At 36.8% G+C, this 26,294-nt stretch overlaps 1 protein-coding gene across 5 annotated transcripts in view; it reads left to right on the top strand.

The window, feature by feature from the left end:
• IDE (insulin degrading enzyme) overlaps window positions 1-26,294 on the top strand; it is a 149,303-nt gene that overhangs the window by 87,553 nt on the left and 35,456 nt on the right. For all 5 annotated transcript variants that reach the window (XM_079793460.1, XM_079793458.1, XM_079793459.1 and 2 more), the window contains exons 2-10: window positions 2,378-2,562; window positions 3,547-3,754; window positions 6,933-7,102; window positions 18,313-18,435; window positions 22,561-22,673; window positions 23,362-23,524; window positions 24,234-24,326; window positions 24,748-24,839; window positions 25,789-25,869. In XM_079793460.1, coding sequence (XP_079649586.1) covers window positions 2,378-2,562; window positions 3,547-3,754; window positions 6,933-7,102; window positions 18,313-18,435; window positions 22,561-22,673; window positions 23,362-23,524; window positions 24,234-24,326; window positions 24,748-24,839; window positions 25,789-25,869 — 1,228 coding nt within the window. The remainder of the gene's footprint in view (window positions 1-2,377; window positions 2,563-3,546; window positions 3,755-6,932; window positions 7,103-18,312; window positions 18,436-22,560; window positions 22,674-23,361; window positions 23,525-24,233; window positions 24,327-24,747; window positions 24,840-25,788; window positions 25,870-26,294) is intronic.

Genomic DNA, 26,294 nt, shown 5'->3' with positions numbered 1-26,294 from the left:
AGCCGAGGCGTCTCTGGTGCACACTGAGCTTTCTTAATGTTTTCTTTTAATGCTGCCCTTCTGGCTGTGGAGCTTAATGGAGGCGGCCTCATGGCTTATTTAATCTTAATGTTGCTGCTAGGTTGGAACTCATTTTTCAAAATAGTAATTTATATTGAACTCAAGGTTTTCAAAACCAGCTATTAACTGAAGGCATTTGCTGTAGTCCAGATTGCCCCTGGGGAAATACTTTAACCAGGATTATTATCGCGCCTGTCTTTGGAGGCTTAGATAGACCATTTTCTGTTACGCTGAGATTTTTTTAACCACAAAACACCATTTTTTAAGACTTTGTACTCGGATTTTCTTTCTTTTTTAAAAAAAATATTTTATTGATTTTTTTTTACAGAGAGGAAGGGAGAGGGATAGAGAGCTAGAAACATTAATGAGAGAGAAACATTGATCAGTTGCCTCCTGCACACTCCCTACTGGGGATGTGCCCACAACCAAGGTACATGCCCTTGACCAGAATCGAACCTGGGACTCTTCAGTCCGCAGGCCGACGTTGAATCCACTGAGCCAAACTGGTTAGGGCTGCACTCAGATTCTCATCTGCCTTTGACATTGATCATAAAGTGGTTTGTGGCTAATGAGGTAGAAAGAAGTTGTTAATAATACCTTTTCACTTCCACATTGCTTTTGAATTTTCCAACAGTGGCCTTATATCCCAAAAATGTTACTATTATATTTTGTTTTTCAAGAAATTTTTACTGCCCTAGCTGGTATGGCTCAGTGGATAGAGCATTGACATGTGGACTGAAGGGTCCAGGTTCAATTCCAGTCAAGGGCACATGTCCAGGTTGTGGGCTCGATCCCCATTAGGGGGTGTGCAGGAGGCAGCGGATTGATTCTCTCTCACCATTGATGTTTCTATCTCTCTCTCCTCCCTTCCTCTCTGAAATCAATCAATCAATCAATTAATAAATTAATTAATAAAATAAATTAGACATTTTTACTATAAATAGGGTAAAACTATTAGCAATGTCTCTGTAAAGTACTATGTGGTTTTTAAAAACTGGTATTGATACATTTAGTATGACCTATGGTACTGATCTTTAATATTCCAAATATTCTTTTCTAAAGAAGATATCAGGGACGGTCTTAATAGGAGCAAACAAACCTCTTTGGTTGATAATTTCTTACTCAGAAGACTAGTTACAGATATTTTAGAGAGGAAGCTTTTCTGATAAAAGCAAACTGGATTTTTCACTCCATTAATCTCCAAAGATTTTAACACAAAAAATAAAGTTTTTATCCCATGAAATTGTATATCTATTTGTGTCCCCTCTGATTTGCTGTTAAATCTGGATGTCAGTCTTTAAGGAGCAGTCAAATCCACTTCTTTTGTCTTCCAGGTGAGAAGCAAATGTGGTAGCACAGGGTTATTTTTTCTCTATAGTTTAAGATATGTTTTTGGCTTTACTTGATTAGTATATTCACCTACTAATAATAACAGGCTCAGTTTTTGTCTCTTAAGCAACATAGATAAGAATAGCATCTACTCTTAGTCTCAAAACATACATACCCCATACTCTGGAAAATCCCTTTGCTGCACTAATAATCCCTGCATAGCAGTCAAGAGCCCCTTTCCATCAGCATAACTCGAGCTTTCTTGGAGAAGAAAAGAACTATCAGAGGAAGGGAAGCAAGTCCTTTGTAAGACAATTTAGCATCTTTGCTAAGATGACTGGACTTGTTCCTGCTCTGGCATTCACCTTTGCCCTAGACTACAAAAATTACTTGGGGTCCTTCCAACCTTGTTTATTTTTATGTCCCTACTTTTGCTGCCAAGACTCATAGATCAGCCCAGATCTCTTATTTTGTATTAGGACCTCACAGGGTTTTTCCTCATTGAAGGTTGTTCCCTATGTTGTGGGCATGTGAATACTAGACTGATGCGTTCTAGATCTGCCCTATCTTTGAATGTCATCAGGTTGAGCAATGTTTTGGATGACCTTATAATAATTCTTGCAACTCTCAGCTCACTTACTCTAGCAGATGCCTCTGAAATATGTGGGAAAGCAGTTATTGGTAATTGAAAACTGTATTCTAGGTCAGCACATGGGCCCACTCATGGCCCAACCCATCCTGTCTCAAATCCCCATCCGTGTGCTGTCCTAAATATGGCTCTACAAAAACAATATTAACATTTCTCTGAAAGAATGATGGGTAAGAGGAAGGAGTGGAATGATTATACCCTGTATGTAGGCTATAAAAAGTTTCCTCCAGATGTGTTTTAATCTGATGATACAATAAATGGTTTTGCTTAATGTTACTCTTTGTTCTTTAAAAAAAAAAAAGGCAGCCACAATCTAACAATTAATTTTTTTCTTTTAAGTTTCCACAAAAAGACCTACAGCAAAATGAATAATCCAGCAATCAAGAGACTAGGAAATCACATTATCAAATCTCCTGAAGACAAGCGAGAATACCGGGGGCTGGAGCTGGCCAATGGCATCAAAGTACTTCTCATCAGTGATCCCACCACGGATAAGTCATCAGCAGCACTTGATGTACACATAGGTACAATTTAAAATTGTGAATTAGGCTTTGTTCAGTTTCATTGACCTGATGTTGACATTTATTAGAACTTTCCATATTTGTGCAAATAAAGACCTGTTTAAAAACTGTTAAGTTGCCAGTTTCATGTACCTTATTTTGTACAGTAGCCCTGTACAGCTATTGATAATGTACAACTGTCTAAGTCAAATAATTTTACATTTACCAAGAGCATCTTGTTAGGTTCCCAGCTGAGGTGACCTAGCAGCAAGGAAATTCATTCCCATCTTGTACTGTAACAGTTCTAATTCTTTCACTTTTGTATACTTTGGGTACACAAGGAAATACATTTCCTAGATTCTTGTGTGCACATTTCTCCCACATTTAATGCTGCTTTACTCAGCTTGCTTCTTATCTATATGTACATTTAGTGAGGCATGTTTTCTTTCTGAAAAATTTTTGTTTAACTCAGTGACATTTTAAAATTGAGGGAAAAAAGTAATAACCATCATATGTTAAACAAATAATTATTGCTGAACACAATACAGTGTGCTTTGCAAATATCATCTAATTGTTATTTACACAACTCTCTTAAGTTAGGTGTGTATATAGAAAAGTGACTGAGGCAAGATGGATAAAATATTGTGCTCAAAGTTTCATAGCTAATAGAGCTGCTAACCCCCAAACCAGTGCCCTTAGCATTCTGCTATACTGTCTCCTGCAAAATAAAAACAACAGTGAATTCACCTCTTTCCCTCCAGTGTGATGTGTGAGGAAACTAATGTCCAGAGAGGTTAAAATCTGCCCAAGGTCACCAACTAATTAATGTCAAAAGACGGGGCTAGAACTAGTATTATTTTAGAGCAGCCTGTGCTTAGTTTTTTCTGATTGTGTGATTGGAGTTGTCATGCTAACAGAAATTTCAAATCATCTGTGACTTATCTGTATTTGATTTCTTTCAGCATAAAAAATGATTTATTATATATATGTTTTCTCTACTCTTCACAGGTTCATTGTCAGATCCTCCAAATATTGCTGGCTTAAGTCATTTTTGTGAACACATGCTATTTTTGGGAACAAAGAAATATCCTAAAGAAAATGAATACAGCCAGTTTCTCAGTGAGCATGCAGGAAGTTCAAATGCTTTTACTAGTGGAGAGCATACCAATTATTATTTTGATGTTTCCCATGAGCACCTAGAAGGTGCCCTAGACAGGTAATGCTGAATACTCTATACATTGTCCAACTTTGTGCACTTACGACATTAATAGTAGTAATAGTAATAATTATTATTTTTACAGAGATGCCTTCACAGCTTTATAGCTTAACAAGAGGTATTTTAATCAGTATTTCCCTCACCCCTGGGTTTTGTAAAAAAGAAAAATAATAATGTGATCTCATATATTTACTTTGTGGTAGAAGAAAAATAACGGTCTGACTTTAAACCAGTCTTCAGGCCTACAAAATGCTTTATTGACTTATAAAATTCTCACCAGTCTTTCCCATTCTAACTGGTATTACATATGAAGCAGGTGATAAAGAATAAACTGTAACAGAACATATTTCTGTTCCAGAATGCTAGAACTTAAATACTCTTATTTCCTTTAGTTCCTCTATTCTCAAGAATACTTAGCAGATATAGAATGCTTTGACCTGCCGTTTCAAACCTGGGTACTTTTTGTGAAAGTATTTTCTATAACAATCTCCCTTAGGCCAATTTAATTTCTTGGTCAATTTTCTATATAGCTAACAATTTAACATTTTTGTTATATTAGTGATTTGATTCATTATTCAAAGTATAATTGTTTTCTTGGTGAATTTTTATAGTTTTCTGTATTATCAAGTGTAATCTGAAGCTTTTTAGTGAATCTGTACTGAGTTTGACCTTGCAGTTTTAGTAATTGTCAACTTTATTTGCTTGCTTATCTTAATAATAGTCATTCTATTTTTTAAGCAACCTAATAGTTTGAATTTATTCCTTAGAGCAAAGAACATTAACAGGATACATGGCTAGCTCAAAGTAGCCTGTTTCTTACTTATTTTAGCTTATGTTTCAATCTTTAGGCAACAGCTTTGAGGTATAATCATATGTATTCGCAGAAGACTAACAATAAGTTCCCTGGGCTCATTTTCTGCTTTACAAATGCTACTGCAGATGTTCATATAATAGATCTCTGTATGATGGAGGATGTCTGTTACTTGGCTCAGAGTGAAAAAAAACACAAACCACTAGTATAAGAGTGTCTTTTTAAAAAGTGGCTTATACTGTTCATAATCATGACCCTTCATGTAGGCCTATCTAGTTACATCGTGTAACTCTTAGGCACATTTTCCAGCCTGAACATATTGACGTAGGTAGAAGAGGTTGCATGTCCAGAAATAGCTCTGTTTCAATATATCTTTGATTATAGATTATAGTTAGATGGATTTCTCTTTGGATTGGTGTGTGTAAAGTGCTTATCATAGTATTATGTTTATGTACTTAAAATAAATATCAAATAATAACAGCCTCCTTGACAGCTGGACTGTGGGAGGTGCAGTTGCTCAGATGTTACAGACTCAGAAGTCTCTTAGGTCCACTGAATAGTAGTTCCATTCAGACAGACCTTCTACTCTCAGTTTCATTTGAACTCTGGATCTTGTTTTTATAAGAGGGAGGCTAACGTTTCTTTAGAAGAATTACTGTATGAAATCATGATTGCAACCTGATATAGGAGAGTTAATTTATTAACTAAAGGTATCTTAGTTATACTTTGGTACTACTATTAAAGCATAGTCTCAAGGAAAGCATTTTAGTTACTTTTGTTAGAGTTACATGCCTTGGTATTTGTGGAATCACTGCTTATTAAAATTTTAAAATACTCACAATTTCATAGAAGCCCATAGTTATGACTTAGTCAAACTACTATGTCATAGGTTTTTCACTAATTAAAGTAGGTTTGTTTATTTTTCTCCATGAGAAGAAAAATTCAAATAGAGCCTTTTAAAAGTAGGTCACTTAGTTTGTCCTAAAATGTCTGAGTCTTAGTGAAATTGCACCTAAAACTGTAAGTTTAAGGTTTCCTTGCCTAAGAACTGTCGCCTGCCTTTTCCTTTTTTGGAGAATTAGCCATTTATAACAAGGATTTTCATAGATATGCCAAATTGCAAATCTTAAATAGATTGTTGCTGTCTCCATAAGTCTGCCTTGACTTTTTGGTGTTGTGACATTATGATTTATTTATTTATTTTAAAATATATTTTTATTGATTTTCAGAGAGGAAGGGAGAGGGAAAGATAGAAACATCAATGATGAGAGAGAACCATTGATTGGCTGCCTCCTGCACCCCCCCTACTGGGGATCCGAGCCCACAACCATGGCATGTGCCCTTGACCGGAATCGGACCCAGGACTCTTCAGTCCCCAGGCCAACCAGCTAGGGCGACATTGTGATTTATAATAAGAAATATATATTTGGTCTTCTTTTCTGGTCCTGATTCATAAAATTCCTAAAAACCCCTTGCAATTTCCTAAGTGGTCAGAACCATTAAGGTTGTTAAGTTAATGAGGATTTGGGGGAAGCCCCTAAGTAACCTGAGGATGGGAGTCACATGATTAGAGATTTGAAACTTACTGTCTCATCCCTAGACCTCTAAGGAAGGGAAAGGGGCTGGAGATTAAGTTCAGTCACTAATGGTCAATGATTTAATCAATGAAGCCTCCCTAAAAATCCAAAAGGATGGAATTTGGAGAACTCCTAGTTTTGACCACATGGAGATTTGGTGAGAGGCGTGTTCAGAGGGCATGGAAACTCCTCACTGCTTCCCACATACCTTGCCCTGTGTACCTCTTTTTTCTTACTATTCCTGAATTATATCCTTTTATAATAAACCAGTAAGCTAGAAAGTAAAATGTTTCTCTGGGCCCTGTGAACTGCTCTGCTAAATTAATAGAACCCGAGGAGGAAGTTGTGGAATCAGAAGCTTAGGTGACAACCCAGACTTGTGATTAGTGTCTGGAGGGGGCAGTCCTGTAGGGGGCAGCATCTGATTTTTAGGTAGACAGTGTCGTAATTGAGCTGAATTGTGGGATACCCAGCTGGTGTCGGAGAATTGTTTGGTGGTGTGGAAAAAAGACATGGGAATTGGTGTCAGAATTGGAGGTGTTCATCTTTTTATATCTTCGCTAATTATTTAACATCTCTCGGGTAGATTGACTTCTGAATTTACATATGTCCAATATTATATTTTTCTTATGTTACTTAGAACATACTTTATATTCCTTTTTTCTTAGTACCAATGGTAGTTTTTTTCTGATTCTGTAGAATTAATACTTCCTATCTGTTATGTTTCAAGCATTTTTTAAAGGCCACTTTTAAAACATAACAGCTTTTAAATTATGTTTCTCACCCTTAGGTTTGCGCAGTTTTTTCTGTGCCCCTTATTTGATGAGAGTTGCAAAGACAGAGAGGTGAATGCAGTTGATTCAGAACATGAGAAGAATGTGATGAACGATGCTTGGAGACTCTTTCAGTTGGAGAAAGCTACAGGGAATCCCAAACACCCCTTCAGCAAATTTGGGACAGGTTTGTCAACAGCAGCTTTCATGCATTAATTCTCCTTGACCTCATTTAAAACCATGGCCTCTTTGCATAGTATTGTATTTTACAGTTCAAGACGGAAGATTTCAGAACTCATTTTTACCTACACTGTTTTTTATAAACTCACAGTCTGGAGCTGAGAAGTGGTTGTTATATCATTGTTACTTCCTTTCGTTTCTTGCCCCTGCCCTTAAGTATCTGCCTGGTCCCAGTGTAGGCACCTATATTGTGACTAATGACCTAAGATAAAGCCAAAGTTGAGGTATATGGGCTTCATGGAGAAAGTGATAGGTTATTGAGAATAGTGACCAAATATGAAGTGAGTTTATTGGGTAGCAAGGTGTAGAATTGAATTTAGAGATTAGAAACAATAAGAATGAAGGAGTTATAATCCATTTAACAGGTGACTAGCATTTTACTTAGTAGTTCCAAAAGAAGAATGTCATACAGGAGTCAGATTCTTGGCATTGGACTTTATACGTAATATTCAGGATGATATTCTCAAACTTGTAGTAACATTGACCTGATCAATTATTTGCCCTGTAGAGGGTTTCTCTGGCCATCCCATTCAAATAGGGGTCTAAATGTTGAAGGAGCAGAGCAGTTACAATTGTGAATAGATACCAGAATTTCAAAGGGAGAAGATAATGGATCTTTTTATTCTAAAGTCTACTTTCTAATGGGAGCTACAAAATTAATACTTTTCTTCCTACCTTTTAAGTTCTTCTAGCTGGGCTAATAAATTAAAAGACATTAACAGGAGAAAATAAAATCTTAATACATACGCATGGGAAATGCACATAAGCATGAAAATTTCAAAAACAGTGAGGCAACATTGGGTATATATGACATTTTGGATAAAGGAGAAAGGTAGGGGGAATGGGGTCTTAGATTTAAGAAGTGAGAGTGGGCGATTTACAGATAGTTTAGGGAAAAGGGAACACAGCAGGCAAATTCCTGCTAGGCAACTCAGAAACAGTGGGGGACAGGATTTCTAGTGAACAGGCCCCTGCTTGAAGTCCTCCTGTTTACCATACTTAATTCAAATTAGGCTAAAATGAATGTCCTGAAATTCCCTTCCTGGAGTAGTCCTTTCCATCTAAACCTCTTAGGCAGGAGGTTTAGATGGAAAAGGCCAAAGGTTCTTTCTTTTTCTTTTTTTTTTAACAGTCAAGAAGAACTGTTACTTTTTAAAATATATATATATTTTATTGATTTTTTACAGAGAGGAAGGGAGAGGGATAGAGAGTTAGAAACATCGATGAGAAAGAAACATCAATCAGCTGCCTCCTGCACACCTTCTACTGGGGATGTGCCCGCAACCAAGGTACATGCCCTTGACCGGAATCGAACCTGGGACTTTTCAGTCCGAAGGCCGACACTCTATCCACTGAGCCAAACTGGTTAGAGCCAAAGGTTCTTTCTGAGTCTTGTTTCTTAATAAGCAGCTTAAAATCAGTATCCCAATAGGCAGTTTCAGGATGGCAAAACTTTGGTCCCTTCACTTCTAAATAGAAGTGCTATTTTTAAAAAAAATATTTTTTTTTATTGATTTCCGAGAGAAAGGGAAAGGGAGAGAGGGATAGAAACATCAATGATGAAAGAAAATCATTGATCCTGCATGTCCCACACAGGGCATTGAGCCCGCAACCCCAGGCATGTGCCCTAACTAGGAATCGACCGTGACCTCCTGGTTCGAAGGTCGACACTCAACCACTGAGCCACGACTTTGGGCAGAAGTGCTATTTGTAATGCTCAATTCAAGGTTTGTTGAATCCTCCTGCTCCCATTGCCTTCACCTCTGCTCATCTAGATGCAGAACATCTGCGATGGGGATGGCTCTATGGGAGACAGACTGCTGTAGAAGACACACAAGGCCTCTGTCCTCACAGTGCTAAGTGTGGAAGGAGGTTAGAGGTGGGGATGACAGGGCGTAGAAAAAAATTAATGTCTTGATTTTATAATTGTATTCTTTATTAATTTTTTTTACTAAAAAGTGTTTAAATATTTATTCAGTACTAAAATATTTAAAGTAAAAAACAAAAAGTCTCCCATTTCCTCATCTACTCTTGCCATTCCCACTTAACAAATGTAATTGTTATAATAGGCTGCTATGATTTTAAAAATACTACTTTGGGGATTATAAAATTACATGTAACTAATAGATTGTTTTGTGCACTTTCAATTTTATGTTTATTATGTAAGTTAACTTGGGGGACTTTTAAAAAAGACTATAAAAAAGCTTTCTATCAGTTTGGATACCACACTATTGTATCCAGCGGCAGTCAGGGAATTAGCATACCTTTACAGAATTCTAAGTTGTTTTAAAAATTGCAGTTAGAAGCAGTGATTCTTTGTTCTTCAAATTTATATACTTGGCACTCAATATCAGTATCATTGCTAAGATAAATTCTGAGGTCCCTGAAATGTCTGTGTAATGCCAATTTGTTTGAAAAGTGACTTTAGTAGAGAACATCAGCATACGTGGAATATTAGAAGGGAATGTGAGTTAGAAATTTTTTTTTCAAAATTCTTACACCCAAGTAATTGTTATCCTTTGGCGGATTAGATACTTACACCAACAGTGCTGCCATTGTGCAGAACGAGTTGGGGCTCCTCTTTGGGAGTTGCCTCTTTTTAAATGGCCTCACTGGAGACAAATCACAATCAGTATAATCAGGAAGCAGCCACAAGTCTTCCAGAAATAAATCCAATGAGGAGGGTGAGTAATATTATTTCACAAGCAAAGAAAAAAATGTCCTAAAGGAAAGTTTCAGGAGTGATTGGCAAAGAGAAACATTGAATGGCCATATGTATATGGGTGGGGTTTGAGGGCATATAACCATTGACAAGGCTAAGCAGTTAGTCAGCATAGGATGAAGTAATATAAATAGCCAAGACATGAATAAGCCAGACTCAATGCAACAGGACAGAAACTGTGATGTAAGTAGTGCAGATGCCAACTTACCTTCTGATTTTAGAAATACAAATTAACATTGAACTTTTTGGAGTAGAGGTTCTGTCATTTCTAGAGTCAGATACTTTTGAAACTATAATGAAAGATCTAGCCCTAGAAATTACACATAAAGAAAACTTTGTAAAAGTGATCCTCAAAGAAGAGTTCTTTTCAGAAATTCATGCTTAGTTTATTTCTGTTACTTTTGAGGGACTTCAGATGTTTCTGTGAATGTAGGCCATTTTGCCCATCAAGGGTTTATGATTTCTTATTCTAATATTAATAATATTTAAATATAAAATTTTTTGAAGAATATTTAAATCATATTTACATAATAATGTCAGGGAAATCTGGGTATTTTTAAATGAACAAAATCCAAACATTGTGTTATTTATTTTTAAGAAAACCTTACAATATTTGTCCTTTATAATGTTTTCTCATGCTTCAGTAGATCAGTGGCTTTCAAACTGTTTTTTAAACAACCCACAGTAATAAGGATGTTTTACTCAGCAACTCAGAGCACATACATGTGTGTTTGTGTAAGACCTAAAAGAAAAGTTTTACCAAACATTACCTATCTTACATCTTAGGCTGAAGTCTGGTATCCTCATTATATTGTTTCTTTATAAGAAATTCTGTTCTGCAAATACATTAAACTTACTTTGCTATGATCAAATGGGTTTCAATCCACAGTTTAAGTAAACCAAAGTCATAGGCAGTCATTTCAGTAGACTTAGAAAAAGCATTTGATAAAAGTCAGCACTCATTCATGAATAAGAACAACCCAAAACTCTTGCTCTGATAAAAATCTATCTCAAACATCATGATTAATGGTGATGTTTCAAAAGGATTTCCACTAAAAGTAAAAAACAAAACAAGAATACCCTCTAATTATTTTTTTTATTCAGCTGTACTATCGTACTAATTATTGTAATAAGTCAAGGGAAATGTGATATTTAAAAGGTGGAAAGGGACCTGAACGGTTTGGCTCAGTGGATAGAGCATTGGCCTGCAGACTGAAGGGTCCCGGGTTTGATTCCAGTCAAGGGCGTGTACTTGGTTGCGGGCACATCCCCAGTAGGGGGCGTGTGGGAGGCAGCTGATCAGTGTTTCTCTCCCATCGATTTTTCTAACTATCCCTCTCCCTTCCTCTCTGTAAAAAAATCAATTTTATATATATATATATATATATATATATATATATATATATATATATATATATACATACATACATTTTTTAAAAAGGTGGAAAGGAAGCAAAAGAAAATTTTGCTTATTTTCATATGATGTACTTGTCCGCATACAAAATATTCAAGAAAGTCTTCAGATCAGCCATTAAACACAAGATAATTTACCAGAGTTGCCAAAAGAAGAGAAACATGCTAAAATTATGTTCTTCATAGATACCAAAATTCTCAACAAAATACTAGCAAACCAAATTCAATTGTACATTAAGAGGATTATATGCCACGAGCAAGTGGGATTTATACCAAGGATGCAACAGTGGTTCAACATCCACAAAACGATGTGATTCATTACATAAACAGAACCAAGGATGAAAATCATATGATTATCCCAATCAATACAGAAAAATCATTTGATAAAATTCCACTTCTATTTATGATAAAAACTCAACAAACTGGGTATATAAGGAATTTACCTTAACTTGATAAAGGTTTTATATGCTAAGAACACAACTAACATCATACTCATGGGTGAAAAGCTAAAAGCTTTTTATTTAAGATCAGGAACAATCCAATTGAAAAATGAGCAGAGGACATGAAAAGACACTTCTCCAAAGAAGATATACAGCTGGCTTACAGACAAAGGAAAAGATGCTCAACTTCATTGATCATCAGGGAAATGCAAATTAAAACCACAATGAGATACCACCTCACATCCATCAGAATGGCAGTCATCCTCCTATCTAATAAAAGAGTAATATGCAAATTGACCATAACTCCAACACACAAGATGGCTGCCTCCATGTGGTCAAAGATGGCTGCCCCCATGTGGACATAAGATGGCTGCCACAAGATGGCCAGCAGGGGAGGGCAGTTGGGAGGGACCAGGCCTGCAAGGGAGGGCAGTTGGGGGTGACCAGGCCTGTAGGGGAGGGCAGTTGGGGGGATCCCAGGCCTGCAGGGGAGAGCAGTTGGGGGGACCAGGCCTGCAGGGTAGGGCAGTTAGGGGCAATCAAGCTGGCAGTGGAAGTGGTTAGGGGGTGATCAGGCTGGCAGGCAGAAGCGGTTAGGGGCAATCAGGAAGGCAGGCAGGCGAGCAGTTGGGAGCCAGCAGTCCTGGATTGTTAGAGGGATCCCAGATTGGAGAGGGTGCAGGCTGGGCTGAGGGACACCCCCCCCCCTTGCATAAATTTCGTGCACTGGGCCTCTAGTTAATAAATAAGTGCTGATGAGGATGTGGAGGAAATGGAACCCTTATGCACTGTTGGTGGGACAGCCAACTGGGGCAGCCCCTGTGTAAAGCAGTATAGAGATTCCTCAAAAAACTAAAATAGATATACCATACAACCCTGGCAATTGACTTCTGGGTATTTATCCAAAGAAAACAGTAATACTAATTTGAGAAGATATATGCAGCAGTATTTACAAGAGCCAAGATAAGGAAGCAACCTAGGTGTCCATTGATACATGAATGGATAAAGAAAATATGATATATAAATTATTATATTTCATATATAGGAATTTCAAGTAACTAACTGTAGATACATTAACCTAAACCTTTAGAATCCTGGGTTTTTATTTTATTTTTTTATTTTTATTTTTTTAAAATATATTTTATTGATTTTTTACAGAAAGGAATAGAGAGGGATAGAGAGTTAGAAACATCGATGAGAGAGAATCATTGATAAGCTCCCTCTTGCACACCCCCTACTGGGGATGTGCCCGCAACCAAGGTACATGCCCTTGACGGGAATCGAACCTGGGACCTTTCAGTCCACAGGCCAACGCTCTATCCACTGAGCCAAACCGGTTTTGGCCAGAATCCTGGGTTTTTAGAGAACATTTAAGATTTTCATGATTATAATGATCAAGTTGACCTTTTCTTGAGAACCTTATCAGACATACAGTTGGAGACAGCTGTAGTTTCTAAAATAGATTTTTGAAACTTCAGTCTTTCCCACAGAATGTAAGAAATATATGGCTGATTTTAGAAAAATAAATTCTATTTCCTTGAAAGTCAGCATTTATATACATTAGTTCCTGAGTTTATAAACTTTTTTAAAAATAGAATTTAAATTGTTACAATGAAAATATAAAATAGCATTTACTAAGCTTTACAATTTACAAAGCCCTGTTCATGTCTATTATCACTTTTCGACAGAATTACAACCTAAGTTCAGACGCTCTGCTGAGGCTTAGCATGGATTATTCATTTAATCCTCACAGTAATCCTGTGAGATCGGTTCCTTATTCTTATTTTACAAATAAGGAAGTGGGTTTATAGAGGTTAAGAAACTTGCCTGTGTCTCTGGGCATATTACCCCTATTTTACAGATAAAATAAATGAGCCCTTGTAGATATTTGGAGTCTTTTCCAAGGTTGCTTAATTAGTGCAGGATGGAGCCAGGACAAGAAATCCCAAATCTCCCAACCACCAAGCCAGTGCTCTCTCCAGCAGGCTCAGAGTGGCAGTCCCATTGGGTCAGCAACCCTGACATCCTCAGTCCACTGTGGGAGTTCACTGTAATGGTGACAGAGCCAGCAAGGTAGGATTCAGATTTTGGTAGTGGCATTTTAATTTGATGTACACGACCCAGCTGAATTAGCACTAAATTAGGACAGTGTGTGTCTGGAGACTAAGCTGGTATTTGTTATCCCAGCCATATTCACGTTGTTCTCTACACCTGCATTCTTCTTTTCTTTATTTTTTTAAGTGTTTTATTGATTTTAGGGAGAGAGAGGAAGGGAGAAGGATATAGAGATAGAAACATCACTGTCACCTGCATGCCCCTTACTGGTCTTCAAGCCTGAAACCTGGGCCTGGGCCCTACCCGGAAATTGAACCTGGGGACCTCTGGGTTCATGGGTTCGTGTTCAACCACTGAGCCACACCGGCCGGGCCACACCTGCATTCTTAGGTAGAGGAAAGTCATATGGACCATTGGCTGAGCTTTCTTCCCTACTTTACTGCCATGGTTTCTATGATATACTCAGAAGGTAGAAGTACCTGCTACAATTCAGATCATAGCAGTAGTAGCTGCTGTTTATTGTGTATTTTCTACTATACAACAAGTATTATGTTAAATACTTTGACACTTTTACAGATTTATTACTTGTCATAAAAGAGATAGGTACAAACACAAACATTACAAATACAGTTTGAGCATCTGATGTATACTTCTCTAATTGCATTTTTCTCCCAGCTCCTGGCAAATAACCACTATCTTAAGCTTGGTGATTATCATTTCCATGTTTTTTTAATGAAAACATTGCTAGTCATCTGTTTACCTCTAAGCAGTATGTTGTTTAGTTTTTTAAATCTTTTTAAAGATGGTATTTTATTGTGAGTCATCTTTGCCACTTGTATTTTTTCTTTCAATGTTATATTTTTTTAAGAGTTATCCATATTGGTGAATGTGCCTTTGATAAGTTTTTCAGTCTTATTTTTGCTACTATTCGAATAATTCATTGAACATGTGTACCAGTATTTATCATTTTCCTGTTAATGGAACAGTGCTGCTGTGGTGAGCATTCCTTGTACATGTTTCCTTGTACACAGAGTTCCCTAGGGTACTAGGAGTGGAATTACTATATAGTAAGACATGTACATTTTCAGATTTAACAGATGTTATCTAATTGTTTCCTATGGAGGTTGATTTAATTTGCATTCCCTCATGCAGTGTCTGAGTTTTCATTACTTCATGTCCCTAAATAGCCCTTGGTGTCATCAAACTTTCCATTCTATTTATTGGATGTTGAATGCTGTTTTATACTTTTCTTAAAATATATTTTTATTGATTTCAGAGAGGAAAGAAGAGGGAGGGAGAGAGAAACATCAATGAGGAGAGAGAATCATTGATTGGCTGCCTCCTGCATGCCCCCCACTGAAAATTGAGCCCACAACCTGGGCATATGCCCTTGACTGGAATCGAACCCAGGACCCTTCAGTCCACAGGCCGACACTCTATCCACTGAGCAAAACTGGCCAAAGCGTTATGCTTTTTTACAGATTTTTCCCCTACTAATTTGGTGTAAGCCTAACAATGTCAGGATAAGAGACTGAGAGTAAGAGAAGTTAAATAACTTGTTCAAGGTAGTACTACTGGAAGATAGTTTACCCTGGATTAGATGATAGCTCTGCCAACACTAACGCCAGCATTCCTCTGCACCTCCCTACCTGGGTAGGGATCCTGGTGCTGACAGTAATAGAGTCCACTCAGTAATTTAAGGACTACTTATGGAATTCTGTGCATTATGTCCTGCTTTTTCTTTCATTTCTATAACTATTTCTTGAGAATTTCCACTAGCTAGCCTTCCTGTTTTTAGAAAACTCTTAAAGGAATTGTTCTAATAGCAAGCCTGGCTCTGGCCCATTTGTACCTGCTATCCATGTTCTCTGTCAGTGTATTGAGAGCGACTATCCTGACCCAAGAGGGTCACAGTGGAGAACCTTTTCCTTTTTCTAATTCAGGAGCTTCTAAGGATACAGAACTGCTATTCTGGGATGTGTTTCCAAGTGGACCACCAGTTCCTTTTTGTCATCACATAGTAGGAAGACAGCAAACAAATGAGAACATAGATTTGTAAAATGGTATCTGTTTATAGCTAAAGCCTCTTTTCAGAACAAATGTGATTGTCTCCGTTTAGCCAGAGATTCAGTATCATTCGATTTTTACCTTAGGTGAGCAAGATTGCTGTTGACACGGCACCTTATTTTTCATTTAACTTTTTATTGAAGTATAATAAATTTACAGGAGTATGTGTGGTTTTGATAAATTGTTGCTGTTTTACTTTTGCTGCTAGTTGAAGAATCAGTTGAATGAATATACTGCTATTTTTTATGTATAACTCATTTAATTTTCAAAACCTGAGCACACAAATCAGCACCCAATCAAAAACAGAACATTACCAGCACCTCACCAGCCCTCTTTGTGCTCCTTTGTAGTCACTCCCCACTCCCCAGGGTAACCTCTGTTCTGCCTTTCATAACCCAGATTAGTTTTTGTTTGTATAAATGAAATGATAAAGTGTATATACCCTTTTGTGTCTGGCTCCTCTTATTCAGCCTTAAAGTTGTGAAGTTCATCTATACTATTGCATATAAATACTGGATTATTCATTCTCTTTGCTGTATTGTATTCCGCTGTGGTCCTTAGGCTCATTTAATATGATGTCAGTATTTTGCCATTGATCCATGTCTTAGTGTGTTTGGTGTGTGCTCCTGCTTTTATCTCTGTATTTTAAAGTGGACCTAAAGGTAAAGAGTAGAGATTAGAATGATAAGATATTCAGGTAAGTTAAAATCAAAGCAAGGATGAGCTAGAGCTAGCTGGTTAACCTGAAAGAATTATTTAAAAGTATTTTTTTATTGTTGATAGTATTACAAATATCTCTCATTTCTCCCCCTACCTATTGCCCCCTAACCTGAAAGAATTTAAGTTCTAGATGGAGGCCATGATCTTGGTCTTCTTAAACTTTGATCTGAGATTTTTTTTTTTAAACCAGAATATTAACTAGATTGTGAATAGGCTAATCAGATCACATTCAGATTTTTAAAAATCTAATTTCTAATATAAAATTTATAGCCTGTTGAAATAAAACTTAATTTATCTAAACTTGTGTGTCCCAATGTGTTGATCTTTGTCCAAATATTGTAGGAATTTGAGCTTGTCAATGTAAATGACGAAGGAAGCTCTAAGCTTAGTCAGTTGGAACAGAGGCTTTTAGAATCTTCACTTAGTGGAAAAGGGAAACACCATCAATTCTCAAGTTTCACCATAAAATGAGAGAGCTTCAAGCCATTACCTGAAAAAAGCTTTTTTTTCCCCGAAGAATTGAGACTCTGAGTACTTTTAAGAATATCCTAGTCCTCTAGGTAAAGTGAGGGGATGTCCCAGGACCCCACGTAGAGCTGATCTGGAATTGAAGTGGATCTTTGGTGAGAAACTGAGAAGGCTAGTTAAGAACCTGGAAACTTGACTAGCAGACTACTGCTTGTGAAGATGAGTACATTGGATTGCTTTGTGACTTGAAAAAGGTTAATGAGCACTTGCACACACAATCCACTGGATTTGTTAATTCAAGCATCCTCAGACATGAATCTTGGCTCCAAATACTATGCAGCTCTCTGGGTCTAAAGACTGGGTCTAAGATCGCCATCTGGTGGCTCTCTCTGGATATCCAATTTAGTAAAAATTGGACTCCCAATGTCAGCTCATCAACCATTATTAACCCCAAGGGGAAAATTACATCAAGACTATGTTTTGCCATAGTTTCATGTCTGCAGATGAAAGACAGGAGCCCATTTAAGCAGGAGTAATAATAAAATTTATTATTCTAAGTAGGATCTTAAGATAGTTCTAGTCAAGGTGCCATTTTTAGAGTCACCAGTTGTTGAAATTCTATCTCGGTCTCTAAATATCCTTATTAGAAAGGTAGTACTTAGACAATTTGAGTATTTGCTTTGACATGCATATTTCATCCTAATTTGATTAGTTATTTGATTTCATAAGAGATCTCATAGTGGTATTATCACTTGAGACTTATAAAAACAGCACTGCATCTTATTTTTACCAATCTAGATCAAATTCATGAAAATTTACATCACATATTTAGTGCTGCAGCCAAGAATAGTACGTTTATTTCCACAAGTAACTTGGCAAGTTCCAAAAAGATCCCTTAATGGCTATGCTAAATTAATTGTGTAGCATCTAGGGAATTAAAGTAAGTGTGAATGAAGGCCATGTGGATCTAATTTTATCTTATAAGTGCTCATATTACCTACTATCTCATAGGGGTTTTAAGAAGTATAATTTTTATAAAGCACTTTAAGTTCCTGAGGGAAAAGTCTTTATAGTTTAAAATGTCACTGGTTTGTACTATACTGTTTTGTTTATCCAGCTTCCATTCAAACATATTTGACTAATCACTGTGTGTGTCAGCTTGAACTCTGTTTTTTAAGTTTAACTTACAGCAATGTTGCAATAATTACAAAATTTTAAGTCCACATACTAGTAGTTTGTGTTTTCTGAGAAATGTTTTTTTCTACCTTTCAGGTAACAAATATACTCTAGAGACTAGACCAAATCAAGAAGGCATTGATGTAAGACAAGAGCTACTGAAATTCCATTCTACTTATTATTCATCCAACTTAATGGCTATTTGTGTTTTAGGTCGAGGTAAGAATCCTTAAACTTTTTTCACTGAATTGGGTAATAAAAATTTTCCATTTTGGCTTTTTCAAAGTATTTGGAAGAAGGATATACAATATTACCTTTTATCTGCTCAGAGGTTTTTGAAAATGATCTCCTTGTAGAAAAAAGCTTAGGCGATTTTTAAAATATATATATTTTTTTTATTGATTTTCCACAGAGAGGAAGGGAGAGGGATAGAGAGTTAGAAACATCGATGAGAGAAACATCCATCAGCTGCCTCCTGCATACTCCCTACTGGGTATGTGCCCGCAACCAAGGTACATGCCCTTGACTGGAATTGAACCTGGGACCCTTGAGTCCGCAGGCCGATGCTCCATCCACTGAGCCAAACCAGCTAGGGCAGCTTAGGCGATTTTTAATGGAGAACTGAAAAAAATATAAATTAATCATAGGTGCTCTAGGCATAAAATAAAGGAAGTATAAAAGAAAAGATTGAAAGATTTGACCTGATAACAACTCAAAAACTAGAAACAATATTAAAAGACAGATGATGATAAACTGGGAAAACTGGAATGTAAACAAGAAAGGTTTGATTTATATATCTATACTAATAAAAGGGTAATATGCTAATTAGACCGGACATCTTCTGGACGTCCTTCTAGACAAAGCCACTGGTGGCGGGATCAGAGGCAGTTAAGGGCGATCAGGCCAATAGGGGAGAGTAGTTACGGGCGATCAGGCCAGCAGGGGAGGGCAGTTAGGGGCCATCAGGCCGGCAGGCAGAGGTGGTTAGGGGTGATCAGGCCAGCAAGCACAGGAAGCACCTGGGGCGGGGGCCGAGGTAATGCTGGTGGCTTGCATCATCGCAGGATCAACTTCAACAAATATCACCCAGGTTACTTTGGGAAAGTTGGTATGAGGCATCACCACTTAATGAGGGATCAGAGCTTCTGCCCAACTGTCAACCTTGATAAACTGTGGGCCCTGGTCAGTGAGCAGATATGGGTAAATGCTGCCAAAAGCAAGACTGGCGCTGCTCCTTCATTGATGTGGTGCGATTGGGCTACTACAACGTTCTGGGGATGGGAAAGCTCCCTAAGAAGCCTGTCATTGTGAAGGCCAAATTCTTCAGTAGAAGAGCTGAGGAGAAGATTAAGGGTGTTGGTGGGGCCTGTGTCCTGGTAGCTTTAAGCTACATGGGGGGAAGTTCATTAAAATGTCCACAAGTTAAAAAAAGAAAAGAAAGAGAAAATAAGCAATAGGAACCAGGTCTAATGAGTGAGGGCTAATTTTAAAAAATGGGTCTAAGGAGTGAGGGCTAATTTTAAAAAGTATACTTTATAATCCTATGTGTTTTCTAAATGTAGGTATGTCAAGCGTGTTCCATATCATTGGTATTTAGAGCGTAGTCCTGGGAATAGATGCTTCAGCTGTATTTTTGTCTGTGTCCTATTGAAATAAAGCATGATTTTAATAAGCACTCATTAGGCAGGTTAATGACAGCAGATGAATCAGACATGAGTGCTGCTCTGTGTTCTTGGTTTAGTGGAGATGACAGGATAGTGTCTAAAAGAAACGAGATATTTCAGTTCCCCGATCGTGTACACATCACTCTCCCGGTGTGACTGATTTCCTGGGCTAAGCTCAGTAGACTTGATGAGGGGCCTGGGAGAGGTGTCCTTACAGTACAGAGGTGTTAAAAGGAAGCAGGATCTCTTGGAGGAGGGGAGAAGAAGAGTTACCATGTGGAAGATTTTTGTCACAAAGGGACAAAAGCATTTTTCTCTGTTCTCCCATAGGACCATCCCTCTAGTTGTGGTAGCACTAATTACCTGGACACTTTACAAATAGGTACCTATCAGGTACAGACACTGGGATGCCAAGTCCTAGTGATGTAAAGATGAATGAGACTCACTTCCCTGATCTCTGGCAGCTCACAGCTTAGTGGTGAAGACGGATTGTGCAGTATTGTACAGCTCCTTGTCTTTAAAAAGCCATATTGTGAATTTATGCTTTTAGGCTAGAAATACGGAAAGGCACACCTGGTAGAACCTTGCTCTAAAGAGCTTTGCCGTCATCAGCACTACAGGTCCACAAACCTTTGTTGACTGCCCACCTTGCTTCATGTCACATATCCCATCTGTGTCTATGTCAGAGCTGTCACTGACATCTCTTGCTCCATATATACCTGCTCCATTCACGAATTCACTTGTCATATAACAAGCAGCCACTGATCTGCCTTTTATTTGGCTCTGGACATTTTGGGGCCCTTCAAACATGTCAAATCTAAGTAAAAATAACATATATTTTGTAAATAAAGTGCAAATGCCCACATTTATAGGCCTAGAAGAGAATTTCAGACTAGATGAGAGCAGTTCTCAAATAGTGATTAAGAACTCTCTAGAGAGTTCATGGAAAAGTTCAAAATGGGTCATAGAACAGCAAGGGACATTTCTTATTTGATCCAAATGCTTCCTGACAGTAACAAGTGATGAATGTTTATACCATTTATAAGTAACCTATTTTTGAGGAGACAGAATCAAGGTGAGTGGTTATCTTATTCATAAGAATATAACCTTTTTCACTTTTTCCTTTTTTAGAATAATAGTAATGTCTATACATGGAAAAAATTTCATCTGATACTGAAAGGTATAAAAGAGAAATCAAATTCTTCTTCATTCCATCCTATAACCACCATACCTTCTCTTTAAAGATAGTCACCTTAATTAAAAAAAAAAGATAGTCACCTTAAGTCATTTCTTATTATACTTCCAAAAGTAGAATTTTGTTAATATACTTACATATATGTATGTTTGTTAAAAAATTAAATAAGATACATCACATGGCTTTGTTTCATAGCCTGCAGTTTTCACTTAATAGAGCATTGAGACATTTTCATATATAGATCTTTCCCTCATTAATGGCTGCATTAAATTCTACTGTTCAGACATTTCATAACATCCATACATTGGTAGATGTTAGGTCATTTCCAGTTTTTGTTGTTGTTATAAACAGTGTTGTAGTGAACATCTTATAATTTTATAAACTTTTACAAGTATAACTATTAAAAAATATAGGTAGGTAATAACATAGGAGAACTTCATGTAAGTGGCACATAATTCTATCAATGATTAAAAGTCTTTGAGTGAATTTGGAATATTACAATAAAGTATTATTTAATGTTAGACCTTGGAAGAGACTTGTGATCATCCCACCCAACTTTCTAGTTTTACAGAACCTGGAGTGGTTAACCGGCCTGTCCAAGTAGTCCGTAGACATAGTTGCTTGGTAACCAGTTCCCCTGATCCCCCTAACCAGAATTCTTTTCACCATTTTATACTATTTCCGCACAAAATCAATCACTTGCAAACTCTAATATTTGACTTTTAGCAATGAGTGTAGACTATTTATAAGGTGGCTGTCACAATTTGTCAGCTGATGGTTTAGTAGGGAAATCATAGATAAAATAGTTTCCAAATGCAACTGATTATTATTGTTTCTAAATTTATTGCAGTATAACATTTGTGTAACAGCTTTTTATTTATTCATTATTAATTTTTAATCCTCACCCAAGGATATTTTTTTAATATTGCGAGTGGAAAGGAGAGAGTCGGGGGAGAAGGGGGCAGAAAGGGAGAGAGAGATCAACGTGAGAGAGACACATAGACTGGTTGCTGCCCACAGGAGCCCTGACCTGGGCCAGGGATCGAACCTGCAATGCTTTGGTGCTTGGGTTGACGCTCTAACCATTTAGCCACACCATCTAGGCCAGCATAACAGTTTTTAGACTATAAAGAGGTAGACATGAAGTATATCATTATCAATACAGTATAGTTGAACAGCTTTAGAAGTTATATAGGCATTTCTAGGACTTAACTGCTTCAATTTTACCTGAAGCAATTTTTAAAAAAACAACACATTTAGGTTTTCCTTTAATAGTCTGAGGTTTATCAGGGATCCTAAGGTTCCAATCCTCTCCCGTCCCCCCCTCCCCAGCTGTATTGAGATATAACTGACATACAACATTGTGTAAGTTTAAGGTGTATGATGTGATTTTATGTATGTATATGAGATCCTAAGGTCTTAAATACTACTTGTCATATGTTATGATTACATTAAGTTCTGTTTTTCTTATATGTTTTCCTGTAGAATCATTAGATGACTTGACTGATCTGGTGGTGAGGTTATTTTCTGAAGTAGAGAACAAAAATGTCCCATTGCCAGAATTCCCTGAACACCCTTTCCAAGAGGAACATCTTAAAGTAAGTACATGTATATCTGGTTTTGTTTTGTTTTGTTTTTTAAGTTTATGGACTTATATATACCTAGTTTTCCAAATAATAGATGGAAATTTTTGAAGGTTTTATTTATTATTTATAGTTTTTACTATTTATCTGGATAATCAAATCAATTTCATATTTATTAGGGACATGTTTCATCAAAAAGATCCCAATATAATCCAATCTTTGCATGCTAAAGGTAGCTTTGGTAGCTGTAACCTTAGCAGACTGTAAAAGCTATGATCCATTGCCAGAGGGCAAGCATCCAGAAGTATTTAGCTGCACGGTCCAGGGGATAAAACATGGCCTTAATACCAAATGTATTGACATTTCACTAAGAAAGAGGCCAGGTCATTATTTCTTTATGCTCAGTGTGATCTTCTTTGGCAGTTGATTCCCTCTTGAATTTTGAATTTTTCTTTGAAAATCAGTATTCTTCATAGTTTATAAATATAGGGTGTCCTCCCAAAAATATATATACACACTTTGAATAATCATAAAAGCAGTGTTTATTAAAATACATTTCATTTTCAAAATTGAGCTATCAGCTGTTAAAGTGTGCATGTATTTTTGGGGGACACCCATTTTTTTTTGGGGGGGGGGAGGCACCCTGTATTTTATTCAGTGAGAGTTGTATGTAGCTAATCTTCTGTGATTTTTTTCCTCCCAGCAAATGTACAAAATCGTACCTATTAAGGATATTAGGAATCTTTATGTGACATTTCCCATACCTGACCTTCAGAAATACTATAAATCAAATCCTGGTCATTATCTTGGTCATCTTATTGGGCATGAAGGTCCGGGAAGTCTGTTATCAGAACTTAAATCAAAGGGTAAGTCTTTTGGGCACCAGCTTCTGAGCGTAATATTCCACCATATCTTTTTGCTCTGGCTCTCATTTCCTCCTGAATATTTCCCTGTGAAAAAAACGTTTTTGGATGAGAGATTCTTTTGGGTTTATGGGGGAGAGAGGTAGTGGTTGTTAAGTATACTTAGTTTTTTGCTTTGGGGTTCCCCCCACCCCCCAATAATTTATTTTATTCTTTATCATTGAGCAATAAAGGTTAGGTATTTCATAAGATGTTGTGGTGCATGTTTTAAATTTAAAAAGAGATCAAAAAGTATAAACTCACATTGGATATTTTTTACTATCTCTGTAAAGTGTCAGTACCCATTATTTATTTGCCTGTTTTTACCCTTCAAACCAGAGGGTGTACCAAGATCTAGTCTGTAAAAGATTTCCAAGGCCCACTCAACTTGGGCTTCACTTTCACATACTCGTACACAGTAGTCTACTCTTGATTTGGGAACTGGCTTGGGGAGTCCTGAAGAAAGCTTCCAAGCCCCCCAAAATCCCTTGAGTCTTCTGCACTATATGAAACTGCTTTTCTGATCTTTTTTCTAATCACCTCCACCCCCATCCCCACCCCCCCAGTCTTTTCTGCAAGAGGTCCATTCTAATCCTTTTGTGAATTTTAAAAAATATTCCTTGTCCTAAAAGAGGCCACACATGCAATATGTTATTTCTGTTGTTTGTTACAGGCTGGGTAAATACTCTTGTTGGCGGGCAGAAGGAAGGAGCTCGAGGTTTTATGTTTTTTATCATTAATGTGGACTTAACTGAAGAAGGATTATGTAAGTATTGACTTTTTTTTGTCTTTGAATGAAAATTGACTTTGTATGATTAATTTTTTAATTTCCTTATCTGTGATCTGTTTTACGTTGTGAAGTTATAAACACTTCATCCATTATACTTTTCATATGCAATGTGCCCTTCGTTGTTTCACGGATGGTTTTCCCACCTTAACATCTGATCATTATGTTGCACTTGTAAAATGTGTACTTTGCTTTTCATTTGCTCATTTACTACCCCAGAGCCCATTCTACTACAAACCCCAGAGCCTAGAGGGCCTTGTTTGTGGGGCCCTAAAACCTGTCTCAGGGAGGTGAGAACTCCATTTCGTAGAGGACCATCTTCTGCTTACTTTAGGAGCGAGCTCACTGCTTTAAAGGATTTGAGGACTGAATGGTTTTTAAGTGTGCCCCTTTTTTCCAGTACATGTTGAAGATATAATTTTGCACATGTTTCAATACATTCAGAAGTTACGTGCAGAAGGACCTCAAGAATGGGTTTTCCAAGAGTGCAAGGTACCTTTGTTTCACCAAAACTTTTCTTAAGGAAAATTCTCAGAAAACATATATATGTGTGTGAATTAATTTAAATTTAAGGCCCAGTAAAACTTTTGAAGGGTTTTTTTTCCCTAATTTAAGTAAAAGTTTGCAATGCATAGAAGCTTTAGTTAAGGCTTAGTTTGATTGGCTGCCTGGGGCACAATTAAGGGTTAAGCATCATTTAACCTTTTTCAGGAAGGAAAAGGGAAGAAATAGGTTTGCTTTTCTGTCCCTCAGAAGAATGCCAGCAGTTTCTTGAGCTTGTATCAGGGCTTACTTTACTGTGTCTGAAGCTGCATGAGCTCTGTTATTTTCAGATCTGGTAATAAAAATCTGTAGCAAACTTCAAAGAAGTAGTGAATTGTCTTATATATGATTATGGTGTTAAAAGTGATTTCACTGTATATATGGAAAAGCTTGGCTATCTTTCTCTTTTCCCCCTTTTCTTTTTCGTTTTAAATAAAAAGAAAACAAAAGGGATTTCTCTTCCAAAAATTTAAATGATTCTTTTTAAAGGGCTTTTAAAAATTTGCACTTTATATTTACCATAAGGCTTATCAAAATTCTGAAATGTAATTTAGGATGAGACATCTTTTTTACCTAAGTAAAAGTTCCAAGGTATAATCTCTGAAATTTATGACAGTAGTTCTAATCTGGGTGCAGTTCTCTGAATGGGTCAATAAAATTATCATCTATGCAACTAACTATTGGATTTCACAAGGTTCTTCCCCATAGTTTTCCTAATTATTTGCTATTTTCATTCATGTTCTATACATTTCTAAATCAAGCATAGTCATTTTTTCAGTAAGTATAACGAAGTTAAGTATAGAGTAGAAAATCTATAGTGCAAACCAAATACACACACGAAAAGCTATTTTAAAATAATAGTTGACTTATCTCTAATTTGGTTAACTTTCCATTTTAGGACTTGAATGCTGTTGCTTTTAGGTTTAAAGATAAAGAGAGGCCACGGGGCTATACCTCTAAGATCGCAGGAATATTGCATGTAAGTTTGCTATCATTTTACTATATATACTGGTGTGTAGACTATTTCAGTGACCCTGTGTATATTACTTTCAATACTATACAGATTATAAAAATTGAAGCTGCAGTATGAAATTTTAGCCTTTGTAGCAATCTCGCCAACTTTTATGTCAAGACATGCTGAAAAATCTTAATTTTCATCATCCTAAAAATTGTCATCTGTAATATTTTTCATTATGTAGGCATTTTACTTACTGGCTTTCAATATTTTTCAATTCTACAGTATGTCAATTGCTAATTATATGAAAGCTATAAATCATTTTATTCACTTTTCTCCATCTCCATTGCTACTACCCTAGTCTGAGCTACCATAATTTCTTGCCTGGACTACCATTATAGTCGCTTATCTGGGTCCCTGGTTTCTTTCTTGTTCTCACTATAGTTTAT

Source organism: Cnephaeus nilssonii, assembly GCF_951640355.1.
Source record: "Cnephaeus nilssonii genome assembly, chromosome: 16".
Lineage (NCBI taxonomy): Eukaryota > Metazoa > Chordata > Mammalia > Chiroptera > Vespertilionidae > Cnephaeus > Cnephaeus nilssonii.
This window is presented reverse-complemented; position numbering and strand designations above follow the sequence as displayed.